Source organism: Oncorhynchus keta, chromosome 12 (genome assembly GCF_023373465.1).
Source record: "Oncorhynchus keta strain PuntledgeMale-10-30-2019 chromosome 12, Oket_V2, whole genome shotgun sequence".
NCBI lineage: Eukaryota > Metazoa > Chordata > Actinopteri > Salmoniformes > Salmonidae > Oncorhynchus > Oncorhynchus keta.
The window spans coordinates 33,796,902-33,818,381 of NC_068432.1; the positions used below are offsets into that span (position 1 = coordinate 33,796,902).

General features: G+C 43.3%; 1 protein-coding gene across 3 annotated transcripts in view; it reads right to left on the minus strand.

Annotated features, from left to right (window-relative positions):
• Positions 1-21,480, minus strand: part of LOC118370471 (lysine-specific demethylase 2B-like) — a 49,113-nt gene that overhangs the window by 21,912 nt on the left and 5,721 nt on the right. For all 3 annotated transcript variants that reach the window (XM_052458040.1, XM_035755481.2, XM_035755480.2), the window contains exons 3-12: positions 21,244-21,322; positions 21,047-21,093; positions 20,421-20,599; positions 20,222-20,328; positions 15,475-15,568; positions 14,900-15,053; positions 14,584-14,699; positions 9,520-9,646; positions 8,780-9,189; positions 8,582-8,668 (exon numbers count right to left, since the gene is read on the minus strand). In XM_052458040.1, coding sequence (XP_052314000.1) covers positions 8,582-8,668; positions 8,780-9,189; positions 9,520-9,646; positions 14,584-14,699; positions 14,900-15,053; positions 15,475-15,568; positions 20,222-20,328; positions 20,421-20,599; positions 21,047-21,093; positions 21,244-21,322 — 1,400 coding nt within the window. The remainder of the gene's footprint in view (positions 1-8,581; positions 8,669-8,779; positions 9,190-9,519; positions 9,647-14,583; positions 14,700-14,899; positions 15,054-15,474; positions 15,569-20,221; positions 20,329-20,420; positions 20,600-21,046; positions 21,094-21,243; positions 21,323-21,480) is intronic.

Below are 21,480 nucleotides of genomic sequence, written 5' to 3' on the forward strand. Positions count from 1 at the left end.
TGATTGAGGTTGTGGACAGGTGTCTTATATACTGATAACAAGTTCAAACAGGTGCCATTAATACAGGTAACGAGTGGAGGACAGAGGAGCCTCTTAAAGAAGAAGTTACAGGTCTGTGAGAGCCAAAAATCTTGCTTGTTTGTAGGTGACCAAATAGGTGAGCAAATACTTATATTATTTGCAAATAAATTTATTAAAAATCCTACAATGTGATTTTCTGGGTTTTTGTCCTAATTTTGTCTGTCATAGTTGAAGTGTACCTATGATGAAAATTACAGGCCTCTCATCTTTTTAGTGGGAGAACTTGCACAATTGGTGGCTGACTAAATACTTTTTTGCCCCACTGTATAAAATGTAATTGTGTTCATTGTCCGTAGCCTATGCCTGCCCATATGACCCCACCATGGGGCACTCTGTTCACATCAGCAAACCGCTCGCCCACACAACACCATACACGTAGTCTGCGGATGTGAGGCTGGTTGGACGTACTGCCAAATTATAAAACTAAGTTGGAGGCAGATTTTGGTAGAGAAAGGAACATCAAATTCTCTGAAAACATCTCTGGTGGACACTCCTGCAGTCAGCATGCCAATTGACTGCTCCTTCAAAACTTGTGACATCTGTGGCATTGTGTTATTTGACAAAACTGCACATTTTGAGTGGCCTTTATTGTCCCCATTACAAGGTGCACCTGTGTAATGATCATGCTGTTTAATCAGGTTCTTGATATGCCACACCTGTCAGGGGGATGGATTGTCTTGGCAAAGGAGAAACGCTCACTAACAGGGATGTAAACAAATGTCTGTACAAAATTTGAGAGAAATAAGCTTTTTGTGCGTATGGGATCTCTGAGCTTTTTAGCCTACTCAAGTATTTCATATCTATTGCTTCTGATATTGCTATGTAGCCCAGATTATTGCCTCTTTCCAATTATACCTTACAAATTGTCAATTTTTGATACTTTACATATTCCTTTTTATTATGCATCGACTCCCCATTTGCCAATCTCTAATTAACTAACTATCTGCTTGCACCTGTTGCGCCTGTTACGCACAGCAGATGTTTTAAGTGCGTGTCTTCTTAATTTGTTTGTAGAGCACTGATGAAGGCATGAGGCCAAAACGTATGCTCAGTTTATTGAATTTGTTTTATTAGCACCTTGCACTTTCTGTATTATTTTGAGTGTGGATTAAATTAATGATATTATTTTGAGTGTGGATTAAATTAATGATATTATTTTGAGTGTGGATTAAATTAATGATATTATTTTGAGTGTGGATTAAATTAATGATATTATTTTGAGTGTGGATTAAATTAATGATATTATTTTGAGTGTGGATTAAATTAATGATATTATTTTGAGTGAGGATTAAATGAATGATATTATTTTGAGTGTGGATTAAATGAATGATATTATTTTGAGTGTGGATTAAATGAATGATATTATTTTGAGTGTGGATTAAATGAATGATATTATTTTGAGTGAGGATTAAATTAATGATATTATTTTGAGTGAGGATTAAATTAATGATATTATTTTGAGTGAGGATTAAATTAATGATATTATTTTGAGTGTGGATTAAATTAATTATATTATTTTGAGTGTGGATTAAATTAATTATATTATTTTGAGTGTGGATTAAATTAATGATATTATTTTGAGTGTGGATTAAATTAATGATATTATTTTTGCATCTTGGCCTCTTTGGGTTATTCCTCTTCATGGTTGAGTGCAAGTACTTTTTGAACTCTACAGATAATCTTCCATGCACTAGCCACCTTTCATTCTATCTTGAGCTAACCCTCATACTGACTTCATATCTATTATTTCAGCTCGTGAAACATGGGACCAACACTTTACATGTTGCGTTTAGATTTTTGTTCAGTATATAACCTAGCTGTGTACAGTATATGGTGATGGGGCACGAGCTATACCAGAGGAAATGTGGTTACTGTGAATTCAAATGGTAGATATCCAGCAGGCACTTGTTTCCACAGCAACCCACGGTACAGAACATGTGTTACTTTCCCACCATCCTGTGATTTTCAGTTGGAAAGGGCATGTACTAAGGAAATGCAGGTGAATGCTGACTGACTGCTCAGAGCTGCACCAGCAACACTGGGTGTGTACTGCTTTATATTTCTATCTGAAGAGCATTATGCAAAACACTATGTGAGTCAGAATAATAACAACATTGAAATTGCTAATTCACTAATCCCTTTGATCTTCATACTAAATCACTAAGCTGTGCACACTCCACCTCCTCCCTATCCTCACTCAATGACTAACCAGCAGGACTAACAGGTTTTGCAAGAATAAAACCACAAACCGCTTCGGAAGAATTTGCATGATGTAATGAGGTGTTTGAATTCAATAGAATGGTTATGTCATCATAACATTCTCCACCTAGCCTAGTGAGAGCAGTAGGAAGAGATGAGAGAAATCAGTGATCACAATTACAGCAAGGAACGGAACAAAAAACAGCCACAGCCAATCAGGTGTATCAGATTTCTATAGCAACATCAGCAGTGCACATTTTCCAAGGATCAGCATAGCAACAACAGACTTCCTACTATTCCTGTGACATGTAGAGACAGTTGGGTAGCCAACCAAGTGCTGCTACCACTGGACAGAGAAAACGCAAATAACCTATCAGAGAAGAACATCAGGGTCAGAGGCTAAACCTTGCCTTGTTCTAGACTTATCCTAAAACAAGTGTACACCAAGCAGAGTGGCTAGGCTGGGGTGATCAGAGATCTAGGCAAAATAATATTTTATTTTAGATATTGGGGGCATCTATAATCTGTGGTGGAATCCAAGGATCTCTGTTTGGATTACAGACTCGGGGCCTGACTGAGCCAGAGAGGAAGTGCAGATAACTAAAGAAGACTTGTTTTCTTATGCTCTCTCTTGTCTCTCTGCAGCAGACATACAGTGGGAAGTATTCAGACCCCTTGACTTTTTCCACATTTTGTTACGTTACAGCCTTATTCTAAAATGGATTAAATTGTTTTTCCCTAAATCAGTCTACATACAATACCCAATAATCACAAAGCAAAAACAGGTTGACATTTTTGAAAATGTATCAAGATAAAATTAAAATATATATTTTTTAAACTTTGTCACAAGCGCCGAATACGACAAGTGTAGACTTGAAATGCTTACTTACAAGCCCTTAACCAACAGTGCAGTTCAAGAAGAAGAAAAATATTTACCAGGTAGACTAAAATAATAAATAATAATAAAAATGAACACAATAAGAATAAAAAGGCTTATACAGGGTTCACCGGTACCGAGTCATTGTGCTGGGGTAAAGGCTAGATGAGATAATCTGTACATGTAGGTGGGGGCGAAGTGACTATGCATAGGTAACAAACAAACAGTGAGTAGCAGCAGTGTACAAAAAGGGAGGGGGGGGGGTTCCAATGTAAATTGTCCGTTGGCGATTTTATTAATTGTTCAGTCATCTTATGGCTTGGGGGTGGAAGCTGTTGAGGAGCCTTTTGGTACGAGACTTGGCGCTCAGGTACCTCTTGCCGTGCGGTAGCAGAGAAAACAGCCTATAACTTGGTTGACTGGAGTCTCTGACAATTTTATGGGCTTTCCTCTGACACTGCCCATTATATAGGTCCTGGATGGCAGGAAGCTTGGCTGGGCCGTTCGCACTACCCTCTGTAGTGCCTTGCGGTCAGATGCCGAGCAGTTTCCATACCGGGCGGTGATGCAACCGGTCAGAATGCTCTCGATGGTGCAGCTGTAGAACCTTTTGAGGATCTGGGGACCCATGCCAAATATCACATTTACATAAGTATTCAGACCCTTTACTCAGTACTTTGTTGACGCACCTTTGGCAGTGATTACAGCCTCGAGTCTTTGAGTATGACGCTACAAGCTTGGCACAGCTGTATTTGGAGAGTTTCTCCAATTATTCTCTGTAGATCCTCTCAAGCTCTGTCAGGTTGGACGGGGAGTGTTACTGCACAGCTATTTTCAGGTCTCTCCAGAGATGTTCGATCAGGTTCTAATCCAGGCTCTGGCTGGGCCATTCAAGGACATTCAGAGACTTGTCCCAAAGCCACTCCTGCATTGTCTTGGCTTAGGGTCATTGTCCTGTTGGAAGGTGATCCTTCGCCCCAGTCTCAGATCCTGTACTCTGCGCCATTCATCTTTCCTTTGATCCTGACTAGTCTCCCAGTCCCTTCCACTGAAAAACATTTTCACAGCATGATGCTGCCAACACAATGCTTCACCGTAGGGATGGTGCCAGGTTTCCTCCAGATGTAACACTTGGCATTCAGGCCAAAGAGTTCTATCTTGGTTTCATCAGCCCAGAGGAATCTTGTTTCTTTAAGTGCCTTTTGGCAAAAGCCCAGAGGAATCTTGTATCTTTAAGTGCCTTTTGGCAAAATCAAGCGGGCTGATATGTTCCTTTAACATATCAGAGGCCTGATTGGTGGAGTGCTGCAGAGATGGTTGTCCTTCTGGACAACAGGTGGACTTCAATCAAGTAGGAGAAACATCTCGAGGATGATCAATGGAAACAGGATGGACTGGAGCTTAATTTCGAGTCTCATAGCAAAGGGTCTGAATATTTATGTAAATAAGGTATGGTTATTGTATTTTATAAATTTGATAACATTTCTAAAAACCTGTTTTCTAATATATGCCATTTAGCAGACGCTTTTATCCAAAGCGACTTACAGTCATGTGTGCATACATTCTACGTATGGGTGGTCCCGGGAATCGAACCCACTACCCTGGCGTTACAAGCGCCATGCTCTACCAACTGAGCTACATTATGGGGTATTGAGTGTAAATTGATGGGGAAATGTTTTTCAGCAATTTTAGAATAAGGCTGTAATGTAACAACACGTGTTAAAAGTCTAAATGGTCTGAATACTTTCCGAATGCACTGTACGTACAGTCAGCAATATGTTTGAAACATCAAATCGCAGTATCGGATCGCAATACATATAGAATAATAATACATATCTTATCGGCACCTAAGTATCGTGATAATATTGTACCGTGAGGTCCCTGGCAATTCCCAGCCCTAACATACAGTGTTCTATGATCTGTCCTGTCACCGGTCACCTCCTTGACATATCTGTCACAAACAACCATAGACAATGACAGAGGATCCATTTGCCCATATCAAAAGTCATACCCCAACAGGTTACCTGACAGCATTCAGTGATTTTCAAGTTAACCTGCCTCAAAGGAGTAGATCTATCGCTGTCAGATCGGACCTGACCCCAAAGGACCACGGACCTTACATGAGAAAATATGTTCCAGACAGCTCTCCACATTGTCTTGAAAATGTTCTCGTCTCCCAGCAACACAAAAACATAATAGGATCGGGAATCTTGCAGGGCAGTGACAGCAGGGTGTAAATCTCCATCTAAAAAGAGGAAGTGAAACTAACTTCACAGAACCTGAACTGACCCATCAGTCAGTCTCAGGAAGCCCAGGTCACTGAGTGACATAAGATGTTCCTCATCATATCCCAAATGGAGACTGTACAGGGAGCATAATATCTCCTTGCAAGGACATGCAATGACAGAAATGTAGCTTATCCATCTCATCAGCGTCAAAGCCTTCCATGCCTAAAAAGTTTTGTTATCTGTAAACTATGTCATTTATTACCAGAGCACACATGCAGGCATGTTATGTAGCTAGCTAGTAGGGCCCTGTGATTTGGTTAATCATGTCACATGACATGGATTTTAATCTTTATTTAAAGATTTTTTATCAAAGCTGTCCCATTTTCCTTTTATGTCAGATGGTCCAGAACCATCCTCAGACAATTGCTTTCATTTTTGGTCTAATTCTCATTTCTGGAAAAGGCTTAAAATAATGCTGAAAATCCAGGTCATGTGACATGATTAACCAAGACACAGGACCCTAGATCTAAGGTATGATGATGAACATTCCTCTACAAACCAGCGTGCTATTCCTTAGCTCAGCAAAGCTGAGGTTCAGCAGAGGAGTTGGAGTATGTGCCACAGTGTAATAACCTACTGCGTCACAGTGGAACACAGGAAGACCTGCTCAACTTGAATAGCCCATATCCACACAGGCATACGCCCAATCAGTCATACAGCACAAACAAACACGATGTGTGATCTTAGATAAAACACCACTACTGGTAAATTTCAAGAGGAAATGCGAGTGAGGAATAATAGATGCAAGGCTCTCTTAGACTGAGGCACAGTGAGCGCCCAGAGGTACTGTAAAAAAAAACAGTTGTCCAAACATTGACACTGTTATTGTGGGCTTCTGGGGCATTTACAAGCCTAATGAATTTGCTCTTGATATAACAACTCAAAAGCATTTATCTCAATCAACCTATCTCATAGGTACTGTAAAAAAATATATATAATAATCTGCAACCAGACCGTTGATAACCAGGCTGTTGATATGTTTTGTTTTTTTAACACCAAAAACATGCACATCCCTATCGAACAAGAACACCACATACAAATATTGTGTTGATATCAACAGCAACAGGGAGGGAAAAAATATCATCTGCCATCTCATCTGTGGCAGGATCGAAAATAATTCAACTGCATCCAATGATAAACACACTCACAGTCAGTGTATAATTGGAAGGGGCTGTGGAATGCAGTGCTATGACTATGTGGCAGAGGAGTCTATACACAAACACAATCTTCCTCAGCGTTTACATGCGCAATCTCCTGGCTCATTTACATGCCATTGCCAATTCATACGGTACACATCAACTATATTCCCTCATTATCATACACAATTGCAGGCACAATAAATATATTTAAAATGTATCAGATGTATTCTTCCCTGTTCATACAATTGAACCTATTAAATATTCATCTATAATCTGCATCTTTCTGCCTGATCTCTCACACACATTCTTGTTTATCTCGTTTCTCTTCCCTGTTCTGGAACAACCAGTAGTTTCCCTGAGGACTGACGCTGCTGTCTGAACGGTCTGTGCCATCTCACCTCCTTACTGCATTTCTCAGGCACACACACACCCACACACAACCTGTAAATCAACCTACAAGCACAGGGAAGAAAATAAAGAACACAAGAAAGGAGGCTAAAACAGAAACAGAAGCAGCATTTCTCTTCAGGTGGCCCCTTTCCATACAACAATCAGCTCAATTAACTGTGCCTCACAGACAGACACATTTCTCTCCTCTCCTCTGCTATGTCCCGAGGAGTTCAGTGCGCTAACCAACCTGCTCAGCCTCTGAGTCGTAATCCTCATCGTCAGTGCTCAGCGACATGGCCATGGCTGTTTTTCATACCCTGACCAACTCACAGCAAACTGACATGGCTGCAGCCCGCCCCAGCCTGAGCCTCCTCCTCATCCAGCTGCTGCTGCCGTCTACCGCACAGCCCTCCCTCCTGCTCCACAATCTTCCAGCAAAGGCAATATACACAGCAGAGCAGAGCAGGCTAGCTCATGAATAGGGAATGGTTAGGTCTCTGGGAGGAAGGAGTACAGGAAGACAGTGCAGCCAATGGGGAGACCATATGCAGATAAGGTATTTGAATACGTGCAGTGGAGCCCCACCTTCTTCCAGTCAGGAAGGAGAATGCAGAACCAGTTTGGGGATATTCCTACATGAGGCGGATCACTGGGAAGGAAGACCAGACAAATTCAGCCAATAGAGAGACAGATGGTGTTTTATTCCAAAAGGAACACACAAAGAGCCCACAGAATCAGCAGCTGGTCTTTAAATTGATCAACGACGTGTAGGGGGAGTAGCAGACAACAGATTTCTATGATCAAAATCCATCCCATATGCAGCTATGTGCTACTGTGTCCACAGCACACTTCTTTGTAAGGGATTGATCTAGTCTGTTGCTTTCCTGCCTGCCCACTGCATCAGTGAATCTGGCTTTAATTGCTCTGCTCTGGCTTCTACTTTATGTCCAGCTGTACTGTGGTTGGAGCTTTTAATGCAGTACAGGAAGTTAAAGATCAAAAGGGGCTTCACACAGATACATTTCTATCATGCCGCCACTCCTCCCCTCAATCCACATTCTGTCTTAGTCAATACAACAGTAGAAGTGATGTCTAATGAGATGCAGTGACACAATTAAGCATTTTTGGACTTCGATACAAAATAATAAATCAGACTTATTTGCAAATTATTTGTCAAGCTGATCAATAGGCCTAGATAGATCACCCATAAGGAGCATAGTTGTAGTTAACCTTTTATCAGTAAACTCAAAGCCCTCACTTGGTAAACAAGATGAAGCAGAGCAGTGTTAATTATCCAACAATGACAGACACTGTGGATGAGACCCAGCTGTGACATGGAAGAGATGAGGAGCAAAGAAATACAGAAAATCTCATTATCTCCCTCGTTAGGCAATTCTGCAGCCCGCTAAATCAAAATTATGCAAATAAGTACAACCACTGCTCTAGGGAAGAAGATAATCTAGTTTGAGAGAGAGGAGAGAGAGACACAAGTACCAAAATCACGATATACACCCTGCTCTACTAGGCCAAGACAGAGTATGAATATGGGCAGGCTTTCAGATGACAGATGGATGACAATACTGAGTCTATAAACACCGCATTCTCACCTTGGAAGACTTCTTGGGCCAGCACACCACAGGTACACCAGTGGCAGCCATTTTGGGATCATCGTCTTCATGTTCCTTCAAGACAACCTGGGGAATGGGTAAAAGAGTAATGTAAGTTCCTGTGTTTTGTAATGGTACGTCCAGATATTTATACAGAGACAGAAAATACATTAGAGCTGAGCTGGGATAGGCACATACCTTCATGTCATCCAGCAGGGCCTGGGGGTCCTCCATACCATTTGGGACACATTTCTTATTTTCGGGGAGTGCTTCCAGCTTCTCCACCAGGGCCTTAAGGCCCTTCAGTTCAAACTCAGTCAAATGAGTCCATTTACTCTGAGACTCTGAGCCTGGCGAACCAGAGGGGGTTTTGGGGAACTCTGGAGGCTGGATGGAGGTGGGGTTGCAGCTATCATCAAAGGCAGCTTTAAGAGGCTGAGGGGCGCTGGGTTTACCCTTCCTGTTATCAGGAGAGCAGGGGTCATCAAATGCTGACCTGTCACTCCGTTCATCTCGTTCCTGCTGCGTCTCGCAGGAGTCCTCCTCGTCCATGTCCTGACTCCGCGAGTCAGAGGAGGGGCTCTCAGTGCTCAACTTCGTCTCCAAATCTGAAGAAGTGCAGGAGGAGGATGAGAGAAGACTAAAGGACCAGTCTGATGTGTTCCATATGTGTAACCATTCCGATCAGATTATAATTTCTGTCACTTTCATCATGCTAGCTATCATTTCTGTGATAACGCAGTCTCACTGATTAAACAGAGGTCAGAAGTGTTATAACATTGGCTCTTAGCAAAGGATTAGAGTGTTACCCACTTGTGAGTGGTAATTACAACAAGAGTGCAAGGCAGTAGCTCTCGGGATAGAAGAAAGATTGAAGCAGCATTCATTGACACACCCGGGGCACTGGTTAAACAGCTCCATTAGTTGGGCTCACTCACCGATTAGCAGAGGATCTCTGTGAAACTCCGGAGCGAGATGGGAGCGCTTGGTCAGGCAGTGCACGTACCTCTCCAGGACATACCAGCACATCTCATTGTAGAACGGGTAGCGGAACTTGGAATGAACCTGAAACGAGTTTGGAGAGAAAATGTCATTAAGAGAACAAAAGTCTCTAAAAAGACAATGAGGGAAGTCATTCCCATGTTTAGTCTGCTACCATTTTGTAATCATTAACAAGAGTTAACGCCTAATCTTCACTGTAGGTCTGGTGGTTTATTTACTTCCTTCTGTATTAATACTCAAGCAGTAGGCCAAATGTCTGGGACTAGACAGTTATCATTTACTCTAGGCTAAAACATGAGGATCGCCACAGGAAAGGAAGACCCAGAATTACTTCTGCTGCAAAGGTAAATTAATCAGAGTTACAAGCCTCAGAAATTGCAGCCCAAATAAATGCTTCATAGAGTTCAAGTAACAGACACACCGCAACATCAACTGTTCAGAGGAAACTGTGTAAATCAGGCCTTCATGGTCAAATTGCTGCAAAGAAACTACAACTAAAGGACACCAATAAGAATAAGAGACTTGCTTGGGCCAAGAAACACAAGCAATGGACATTAGACCAGTAGAAATCTGTCCTTTGATCTGTCCAAATTTGAGATTTTTGGTTCCCTGTCGTGTCTTCGTAAGACACAGAGTAGGTGAATGGATGATCTCCGCATGTGTGGTTCCCATCGTGAGGAGGAGGAGGTGGTGGTGTGTTTTGCTGGTGACACGGTCAGTGATTTATTTAGAATTCAAAGCACACTTAACCAGCATGGCTACCACAGCATGTCCAAACTTTTGACTGCTACTATATAATACAAAAGTATGTGGAAATACTTTCACATTTGTAGAGTCTGCTATTTCAGCCACACCCATTGGTGACAGGGGTATAAAAAATATTTTAAAAATCAAGCACACGGCCATGCAATCTCCATAGACAAACATTGGCAGTAGAATGGCCTTACTGAAGAGCTCAGTGACTTTCAACATGGCACCGTCATAGGATGCCACCTTTTCAAAAAAGTCAGTTTGTCCAATTTCTGCCCTGGTCAACTGTAAGTACGGTTATTGTGAAGTGGAAATGTCTAGGAGCAACAATGGCTCAGCTGCAAAGTGGTAGGCCACACAAGCTCACAACAGGACCGCAGAGTGCTGAAACGCATACAAATCGTCTGTCCTCGGTTGAAACACTCCGTATTTCAAACTGCCTCTGGAAGTACCATCGGCACAAGAACTGTTCGTCGGGAGCTTCATGAAATGGGTTACCATGGCAGAGCAGCCGCACACAAGCCTAAGATCACCATGTGCAATGTCAAGTGCCAGCTGGAGTGGTGTCAAGCTCGCCGCCATTGAACTCTGGAGCAGGTCAAACACGTTCTCTGGAGTGATGAACCCTACCAAACGAGCTAAATTACTTCTATTCTCGCTTCGAGGCAAGCAACAGTGAAGCATGCATGAGAGAACCAGCTGTTCCGGACAACTGTGTGCTCACGCTCGCCATAGCCGACGTGAGAAAGAACTTTAAACAGGTCAATATTCACAAGGCCAGGCGGTTTATCAAGATGTGTACTCGGAGCATGCCCTGACCAACTGGCAAGTGTCTTCACTGACATTTTCAACACGTCCCTGGCCGAGTCCGTAATACCAACATGTTTCAAGCAGACCACCATAGTCCCTGTGCCCTAGAACACCAAGGTAACCTGCTTAAATGACTACCGACCCATAGCACTCACATCTGTAGCCATGAAGTGCTTTGAAAGGCTGGTCATGGCTCACATTAACACCATCATCCCAGAAACCATAGACCCACTCCAACTTGCCTACCACCCCAACAGATGACACAATCTCTATTGCACTCCACACTGCCCTTTCCCACCTGAACAAAAGGAACACTTATGTGAGAATGCTGTTAATTGACAACAGCTCAGCGTTCAACACCATAGTGCCCTCAAAGCTCATCACTAAGTTAAGGACCCTGGGACTAAACACCTCCCCCTGCAACTGGATCCTGGACTTCTTGACAGGACTGCACGGCCAAGCACGGTGGTAGGCCTGATCACCGGCAACAATGACACAGCCTATAGGGAGGTCAGAGAACTGACAGTGTGGTGCCAGGACAACAACCTTTCCCTCAACGTGATCAAGACAAAGGAGATAATCGTGGGCTACAGGAAAAGGAGGGCCAAGAACGCCCCCTTTCTCGTCGATGGGGTTGTAGTGGAGCAGGTTGAGAGCTTCAAGTTCATTGGTGACACATTACCAACAAACTATCATGGTCTAAACACACCAAGACAGTCATGAAGAGGGCAAAACAAAACCTATTCCCCCTCAGGAGACTGAAAATATTTGGCATGGGTCCTCAGATCCTCAAAAGGTTCTACAGCTGCACCCTCGAGAGCATCCTAACTGGTTGCATCACTGCCTGGTATGGCAACTGCTCGGCCACCGACCTCAAGGCACTACAGAGGGTAGTGTGTACGGCCCATTACATCACTGGGGCCAAGCTTCCTGCCATCCAGGACCTCTATACCAGGCGGTGTCAGAGGAAGGACCTAAAAATTGCCTGAGACTCCAGCCACTCTGGTCATAGATTGTTCTCTCTGCTGCCGCACGGCAAGCAGTACCGGAGTGCCAAGTCTAGGTCCAAAAGGCCCCTTAACAGCTTCGACTCCCAGGCCATAATACTGCTGAACAGCTAATCAAATGGCTACCCTGACTATTTGCACTGACCCCCCCCCCTTCTCCTTTCTCTTTTGGCGCTGCTGCTACTACTCGCTGTATATTATCTATACATCTTCGCTTTACCCCTACCTACACGTACATATTACCTCAACTAACCTGTACCCCCACACATTGACTCAATACCGGTACCCCCTGTATATAGCCTCGTTATTGTTATTTTATTGTTGCTCTTAATTTTTACTTTAGTTTATTTCGTAAATATTTTTCTAAAACTGCATTGTTGGTTAAGGGCTTGTAAACTCAACCTTACTGTGGAATGCTACACCGGTTTTATTCGGCGCATGTGACAAATAAAATTAGATTTTATGAATCGCGCTTCACCATCTGGCAGTCCGACGGACGAATCTGGGTTTGGCGGATGCCAGGAGAATGCTACCTGCCCTAATACATAGTGCCAACTGTAAAGTTTGGTGGAGGGGGAATAATGGTCTGTGGCGGTTTTTCATGGTTCGGGCTTGGCCCCTTAGTTCCAGTGAAGAGAAATCTTAACACTACAGCATACAATTACATTCGAGTCGATTCTGTGCTTCCAACTTGGTGGCAACAGTTTGGGGGAAGGCCCTTTCCTGTTTCAGCATGACAATTCCCCAGTGCACAAAGCGAGGTCCATAAAGAAATGGTTTGTCGAGATCGGTGTGTAAGAACTTAACTGGCCTACACAGAGCCCTGATCTCAACCCCATAAAACACCTTTGTGATGAATTGGAAAGCCTACTGCGAGCCAGGCATAATCATCCAACATCAGCTTCCGACCTCACTAATGCTTGTGTCTGACTGGATTGCATACTTTTGGTCATGTCGTGTAAGAAACTAGTTGAACAATTCAACTGCATTTGATAGAGACAACGGTTACGTTAAACACACCCTGGCAAACCAGAGGCCCTGTTCAAGGCCAAGCTCTTCCATTCATTCCCATCTCTCCAGGGAGAGCTTGCCCTCTCAGACACAGCAGCATGATCTGATTCCCACTCTCCTCTAAGAAACATAGCTATAATTATCTCGCTGAGATGATTTCATACAGATCAACACTTTTCAGTGATAATCCTTTCTTTCTCCAGCTCCATTTCTGTGTTGAGGTGTAAAAATAGAGTGAACGCAACGCGCCAAGCCCTGGGGAGCATATGAAACTGTCTCCGTTTCTCTCATACCTCTTTTCCAGCAGAAACAAAAATAGTACTGTACTTTCAACAAAGCTGACTCTTCTAACCAGCTATCCATCATAACTGAGAAAGCTACACTTAGCCAAGTATCCATATAAATCTCAAAGCCTGCAGGACAAGCTTCCATATCATTACAGCAACTACTCCGATCTTATTATTGGAAAGAATACCGGAATAAAAATAGTGAAATATTTCTAGACATTCCTCTCATTAGGTCATATACAGTACAAACACATGCATACACACAAAAGCAATAGGCTCATATACACTATATTTCATCAACATAAGAAGCCCCTGGGAGTTTGTGAAAAGAAGAGAAACACTATTTCCTTTAAGTATTTCAGTCTCAGGCTGCCAGTATGTAATCTCAGTTAACCCAGAATGTAAATATTGGGTAATTTGATCAGCTGCGTTGGGTCCATACGATTCGGTTTGCGAAGTCTCCACCCTAGCAAAAATAAACTCTCAGCCAAAACCCCCTCCCCTCCACTAATTGAACCTGTGTTTATCACCCCTGGAGTTTAAAATTGCTTAAGCACCACCTTTGCCCAATTATACATCCAAATAGTCAGCGTCAGATTCTTTGGTTTACGCGCAGGATCTCTCCACGAGAGATTAAGCCAATATGACACAACAAGCTCCGTGATTCATTTCTGCCCTTTTAGCGCTGTATTCTGATTTTACATGAACCGCTGTCACAGACTATTTCCACATGAATATGGATGGATTTTGTTTTGCGGGCACAAACCTCATCCGCGCCATCATTAGCACATCAGTCTGTTTCTCAATTGGATGGTAATGCAAATGACAGAATGTTCAGCACCTGGGCCTTTGTGTCACATTCCTGCCTTGTTTCAATCCCTAGCTTCCCAACTTCCCCTATCCAGTTCAGATCTGTAAAAAAAACAGAGGTAGGGGCTGAGGAAGAGACTATTCAGTTCTCATACTCATTGACAGCACACTAAGTGACCTCGACGTGTTTGTATGAGGTGAGGCTTTTTCCCCATCCATCTTCATTGTAGAGACACAGTTTAGTTTCACTAATGGTTTCACTAATGGAGCAGGTCAGAGGTGGAGTGAAGCATCAGTACTGGAACACCTGTATGAGACAGCCTACCTTAGTCCTGTTCTCTATCTCATAGATTGAGAGTTGCATGGGAATGTTAAAGCTGTGCAGAATGTTGCCTCCGAACACCAGTGTGTCCTCGGGGGTGTAGACTGCATGAATCCAGCCTGAAACGGGACAGCCAGGGAAACATCATGAGAACCAGCTGACCCACTCAAAACATGCTCAGGCAGACAGACATGGTATGCCCAAACATGTTCTCAAACACATGCCTGAATAAAGCAGTGCATATACTGTATGGTTTGTTACAATGATATTCATGATATTATGATAGGAATAGATCAAAGCAAAATGCTAGGCAGCTCACCGGAGGGGATGAAGAAGGTGTAGCCCTGTTTTAGCTCAACTCTCTGGCAGCCATCTGCACGATCTCCCAGGAAGACGTCACTCTGCTTGCCTGACAGAACCCAGTCCTCATACAGGGCAAGGTTATGAGGTGTCGGAGGCACCAGCCAGAACACCTGAGCACAGGACAGGGAGATAAAAGTTGGGGATGTGGCTTTGGTTGTCATCTAACAACAAGGGCGATATATTTCTCAAGGTTACAGCTTATATTAGAGGAGTCAGCACATTTCAGAGATTTGTTCATCCTTTCACATAATGTTCTTCCCCCTCACTTCCTCTTCATGCCTTAGCTTGACCTTTGCAAGTTTGTATAATGTGATCCGTCAAAGGTGTGCATACGGACACCCTAGCAACAATCCTCTGAGGTCTGCTGACTCTGCAGCAATTGCTGAGACAAACAAGGAACAGGTTCATTTGTAGCGCCTCGACAGAAATAGAATACATGTACAGTACCAGGATTGGGGGAGGGTATACCAGAGAGCCTCAGGATGCATTATTTTGCCACATACAATCTGGAAAACAAACATGACAACTTACCTTTCCTCCCTTGAACACGTGATACCACACAGACGTGCCCCCGAAATCAATGTGGAAGTCAGTATAGCAGCCCTTCACGCTCATCAAACAGTACCTACAGAGGGACATGAGACGGGTGAATGATGACCCACTGGATCTGAATATTTATGACGAACCTAGGGGAGCATATTTTCTATGTTTGACAGCCTAGACGTTAAGAGCGTTGGGCCAGTAACAAAAAGGTCCCTGGTTTGAATCCCTGAGCCGACTAGGTGAAAAATATGTTGATGTGCCCTTGAGCAAGGCACTTAACCCTAATTGCTCCCGCAATTCGCTCTGGATAAGAGCATCTGCTAAATGACTCAAATGTAACTAAGAAGACTGTGGGTTGGGGGCTGACCTGAATGAATATCAGAAACTGAAAGGGGGAAATAAAAGATGTGCAGTACGGTCACCAATTATATCAAAAAAGTGTGTTAGAAATGTGAAGTGAGCTCGTTTTTTGTTCATTGTTCTTACCCCAGAAACTATACAGTAAATTGTACCATTTCAACATTCCAGCTGTGCAATGTACAACTGAATATGAAAGCTATTTGGATGAAAGTGTCTTTGTGATTAATTTCTAAGAAACAAGCAGCTCAACCACAATATCTGTTTGAAATCCGCTACTCTCTACTGTCCAACAACTGCCAGTACCCTATTCCAACAAACACCAACAACAACAAAAATCAGCAACCACAAATAAGCTTAGAGAATCGCTCACAACAGCCTCTCCTCTGGAAGTTAATTGTGGAATGATTAGGGCTCCGTGGGACATAAATCATTCAGTAATTCAGTGAGATAAGAATGAGAACAGGTCTATTAATAGAATGGGACCCGACCACTGACTCCAGTAGCCTCATATAAACCAGAATGATTACCGCTGCGCTATAGTAAAACAATGTAAGCTCGCGAAATCAGGCGGCTTGAGAGGCTATGACTCCAGGGCTTCAGTGGAGAAAATGGAACACTATCATTTACGACCGGGACGATACCAATATCGCAATATGTTTTCCATGACAAAACTGAAAACACAAAACTCTTTGATCCTTTAAAAAACATCTGTATGTAACTTAATGTGCTATAGCTTGGAAAATAAATTAATGTGACTGAATGACAACATAAATCAAATCAAATTTATTTGTCACATACACATGGTCAGCAGATGTTAATGCGAGTGTAGCGAAATGCTTGTGCTTCTAGTTCCGACAATGCAGTAATAACCAACGAGTAATCTAACCTAACAATTCCAAAACTACTACCTTATACACACAAGTGTAAAGGGATAAAGAATATGTACATAAAGATATATGAATGAGTGATGGTACAAAACGGCATAGGCAAGATGCAGTAGATGGTATCGAGTACAGTATATATGTAACGGATGTGAAACGGCTAGCTTAGTTAGCGGTGCGCGCTAAATAGCATTTCAATCGGTGACGTCACTTGCTCTGAGACCTTGAAGTAGTAGTTCCCCTTGCTCTGCAAGGGCCGCGGCTTTTGTGGAGCGATGGGTAACGATGCTTCGTGGGTGACTGTTGTTGATGTGTGCAGAGGGTCCCTGGTTCGCGCCCGGGTATGGGCGAGGGGACGGTCTAAAGTTATACTGTTACATATACATATGAGATGAGTAATGTTGAGTATGTAAACAAAGTGGTATAGTTTAAAGTGGCTAGTGATACATGTATTACATAAAGATGCAGTAGATGATATAGAGTAAAGTATATACATATACATATGAGATGAGTATGTAAACATTATATTAAGTAGCATTGTTTAAAGTGGCTAGTGATATATTTTACATCAATTCCCATTATTAAAGTGGCTGGAGTTGAGTCAGTGTGTTGGCAGTAGCCACTCAATGTTAGTGGTGGCTGTTTAACAGTCTGATGGCCTTGAAATAGGAGCTGTTTTTCAGTCTCTCGGTCCCAGCTTTGATGCACCTGTACTGACCTCGCCTTCTGGATGATAGCGGGGTGAACAGGCAGTGGCTCGGGTGGTCGTTGTCCTTGATGATCTTTATGGCCTTCCTGTGACATCGGGTGGTGTAGGTGTCCTGGAGGGCAGGTAGTTGATGATGGTGATGCGTTGTGCAGACCTCACTACCATCTGGAGAGCCTTACGGTTGTGGGCGGAGCAGTTCCGTACCAGGCGGTGATACAGCCCGACAGGATGCTCTCGATCGTGCATCTGTAAAAGTTTGTGAGTGCTTTTGGTGACAAGCCAAATTTCTTCAGCCTCAGGTTGAAGAGGCGCTGCTGCGCCTTCTTCACGATGCTGTCTGTCTGTGTGGGTGGACCAATTCAGTTTGTCCGTGATGTGTACGCCGAGGAACTTAAAACTTACTACCCTCTTCACTACTATCCCATTGATGTGGATAGGGGGGTGCTCCCTCTGCTGTTTCCTGAAGTCCACAATCATCTCCTTTGTTTTGTTGACGTTGAGTGTGAGGTTATTTTCCTGACACCACACTCCGAGCGCCCTCACCTCCTCCCTGTAGGCCGTCTCGTCGTTGTTGGTAATCAAGCCTACCACTTTAGTGTCATCCGCAAACTTGATGATTGAGTTGGAGGCGTGCATGGCCACGCAGTCGTGGGTGAACAGGGAGTACAGGAGAGGGCTCAGAACACACCCTTGTGGGGCCCCAGTGTTGAGGATCAGCGAGGTGGAGATGTTGTTACCTACCCTCACCACCTGGTGACACTTTGTGTTTTGTTTCCTTGCCATGATACTAATGAGTTTCGCGACACTGGTATCATCCCAACCATACTATCATTACATGGCACATTATTGTTAGAGCCACAGTCATGATTTTTGTTAGGTGGTTTGATTTGTATGTAGGCTACTGTAAAATGGTGCATCTGTTCTCTTGGTATCATTTTGCAGCCAGCACAGTTATTCTACGCTCAAGGTTTATCAGATTGAAATCTGCTAATAACAAGTGCATACCACACAAAGTGTGTGATAGATTAAAAAATGGCCAAATAAAAAGTAGGGATGAGACGATACCAGTATCACAGCCCTAATGTTGGAAACAAACATCATTATGTTGTCATCCAGAGTCAAAAAAATAATAATTCCAAGCTATAGCACACAATAGTTTAGAGTTTTGGTCTGCTTCATGTTTCCATTTTTGTCATGGAAACTGGTATCATCACAGCCCTAGTAAAAAGGCTGTGATACTTCTACTGTGGATATGACAGGGTAGAAATTCCACTCTTCAAGCCATGGGACATCCATGGGACATCCAAAATGAGTGATGAATAAACCATATACTAATTCTATACCTGGCACTGATCAACATAAACCCTGGTCCTGATGCAGGGGGAACAAACTCTCTCGGCAACACGAGTCCACCAGGAGCCTCAATAACACCAGGCAGCTGATCAATACAAGCTTGTTTGCCTCCTCTGATCCAGTCAGTAGCAGTAGCTCATAAAATACAGACCACTTCCCATCCTGTCAACACGGCTCATTTTGTCCATACATATAATTTGATTTGGTCTAGTTGCATGGCTAAGTTATAGTTCTCCAGCCCCGGCTGACTCTTACTGTATGAGGCCAGTCAGACAGATACAGGCTTGTCATCCATCCCACAGCAGTGTATCTGCACCTTCCCACAGAGACACCGGAGGAGAGGGTTCACATGGGCTGGAGACCGGAGTATGACCTTGACTGAGGTAATGGTGGAAACTGCCAGTGTAAGCACATTATAAATGCTCCCACTCAGAGGGAGAAGGTCACCTCATCCATATAGACACAGATCACCGACACTGAACAGAACATGTCGAGACGCACAATACTGTCTGGCTTACAGACTTCACTGAGGGCCCATCTGCTGAACCTGTGAGACACTCACATAATCACACACACAGATCCCCAGCCTATTGCACAGCAGTTTGCGGTTCTCCTCTGGACAGAGAGTGAGCAGACCCTGGGCTATAGAAGCCCAACATCCCACTACAAAACACCACTCACGATCAATCACACCAGCCCTTGAGCGTCTCCATTAAAGACAGGGTAAATAAATCAAATGACATGGTAGAGTACTCCCGACATCTCTCAATCTGAACAGCTTTTCCCAATAAAAGACAGAGACGTACCCGACAGCTATTCCTCTCTCTGACCCGGTTCGCTCAGGACCACCCCCCACCCCACCCCCCACGCGCTGGTCACCGACCAGACAGGAGAGAACTGCTCCGGATTTTATTTCTGCCCTGCACCATTAAGTAAAAAATAGAGAGGAGTGAGAGTAGAAGGAGAGAGAGAATATTAGAGTGAAAGAGAGAGCTAGAAAGAGAGAGGGGAAGAGTGAGGGTGAAAGGGAGGGCACAATTGGTTCTTGAATGCCCTCTATGTCATAATGCTGGTAGCTGATTGGCTGAGGAGGAGCCATGAAGTCACTTCGGCATCCTGTGAAGAACCGCCCTCTACCATGAAAGAGCCCTGCTGCCTAGCAACCATCTAGAACCATCAGAGGAAGTGAATGACAGCAAGGGGCTAAAAGAGAGAGGGCAAAGGGACTTTGGAAAAAGGAGGAGTAAGCTAATATTTCCTCCCAGCAAAGCAGCAATTTTCTCACAGCTTTTTAAAAGAAACTTTGGCATGTGCTTCAGTGTTTTCCTGTTATGTACAATCAACTGCATTTTTGTAACAGGTCCACACCTCAAAAGTAACTTTGACATTGCACACAATAACTAACTGAATTTGTAAAAGATAAATTACTTACTTCTGTACTTTGGGGTACTTCATCTCTGAGATGACATTAGTGGCTTCAGTTTGTCTTTGTTTCAGTTTAAGGGGCCACATGTTGTCCACCCAATCCACTAGATCCACCTATAAGAGAGAGTTGACAGTTGGCATTCACTGTCAAATTTACCCTTGTTCATAATGGATAAATTAATCAAAAACTGGCGGTGCCATCTTACCACAGTGGGCCTCTTGACGAGGTTCTCCAGTTTGGTGTGGCTGAACTCCAGGCTGATAACATTAAAGAGTTTGTCCCGCTCCTCCTCAGGCGTCTCATAGTAGCGGGCAAACTGGGCCATGCTCATCTCAGAGCCTTTCTGAGTGCTCACGTCCATCACATCAACGGCACGACGGCTACCTGCAAACACAAACACAGCAGTCTTACCGTAAACCTGAACACTACCAGGTCACATGAGAGATCCTATTAGAGGTAATTTAGTAAAAAGTGCCATTTAACTATAACTGATTTCAGTCTGACTTTCTGTAATATAGATGGATAGGCCTATGTGTATTGTGTCTGCACTGGATATTTCTGAAATGCATCTTGGTAAAGTGAGTCATCTAATGTTTGTTCCATAAGTGAAAGAACCCTGCATTACAGGCTTTAAAAAAGTTTCCATCAACACCCACACACTTTTTGACTTGACACCTTTTCCGGCAGCATGCTTTTCATTCATCAACAAATGCAGGGTATTGTTGAGTACAGTGTGGGCCCTGCTGTCCAAACTAAATGATGAGTCTAAGAGAAGTATTTATGCAGTGAAAGGAATATGTACCATGCCTAATATTTAAAAGATAGACTTACCAACCAAACCCTTAATCTCACTGACGGTGAACTCCGGGTCTGGCATTCTGTATTTTTTCAAGAATGAAGTCAAGATAAGCATATTACCTTCAAACCATTCCACAAAACCTAATATTTAACCAAGGCAAACAAGAACATTTAATAGGCTAAATAGTACTTTATTGTTCACACGTCTTCATATTGTACTCATCTCTCACCTGAGCCCCAGTCCATCTTTGGCTTTGAAAATAAGAGGGGTCTGAAGTGCTTCTCTTTGAACATACTCATAAGTGAAATCTGAGAAGAAGAAAAGTGAAGGTGTTCATTATATCTTCACTCCGCACATGGTACAGTAGAGTACAATTTGTGTGTGTCTCAATGGCTGCGTTTAGACAGGCAACCCAATCTTGGTCTTTTTTCCCCACTAATTGGTATTTTGACCACTCAGATCAGCT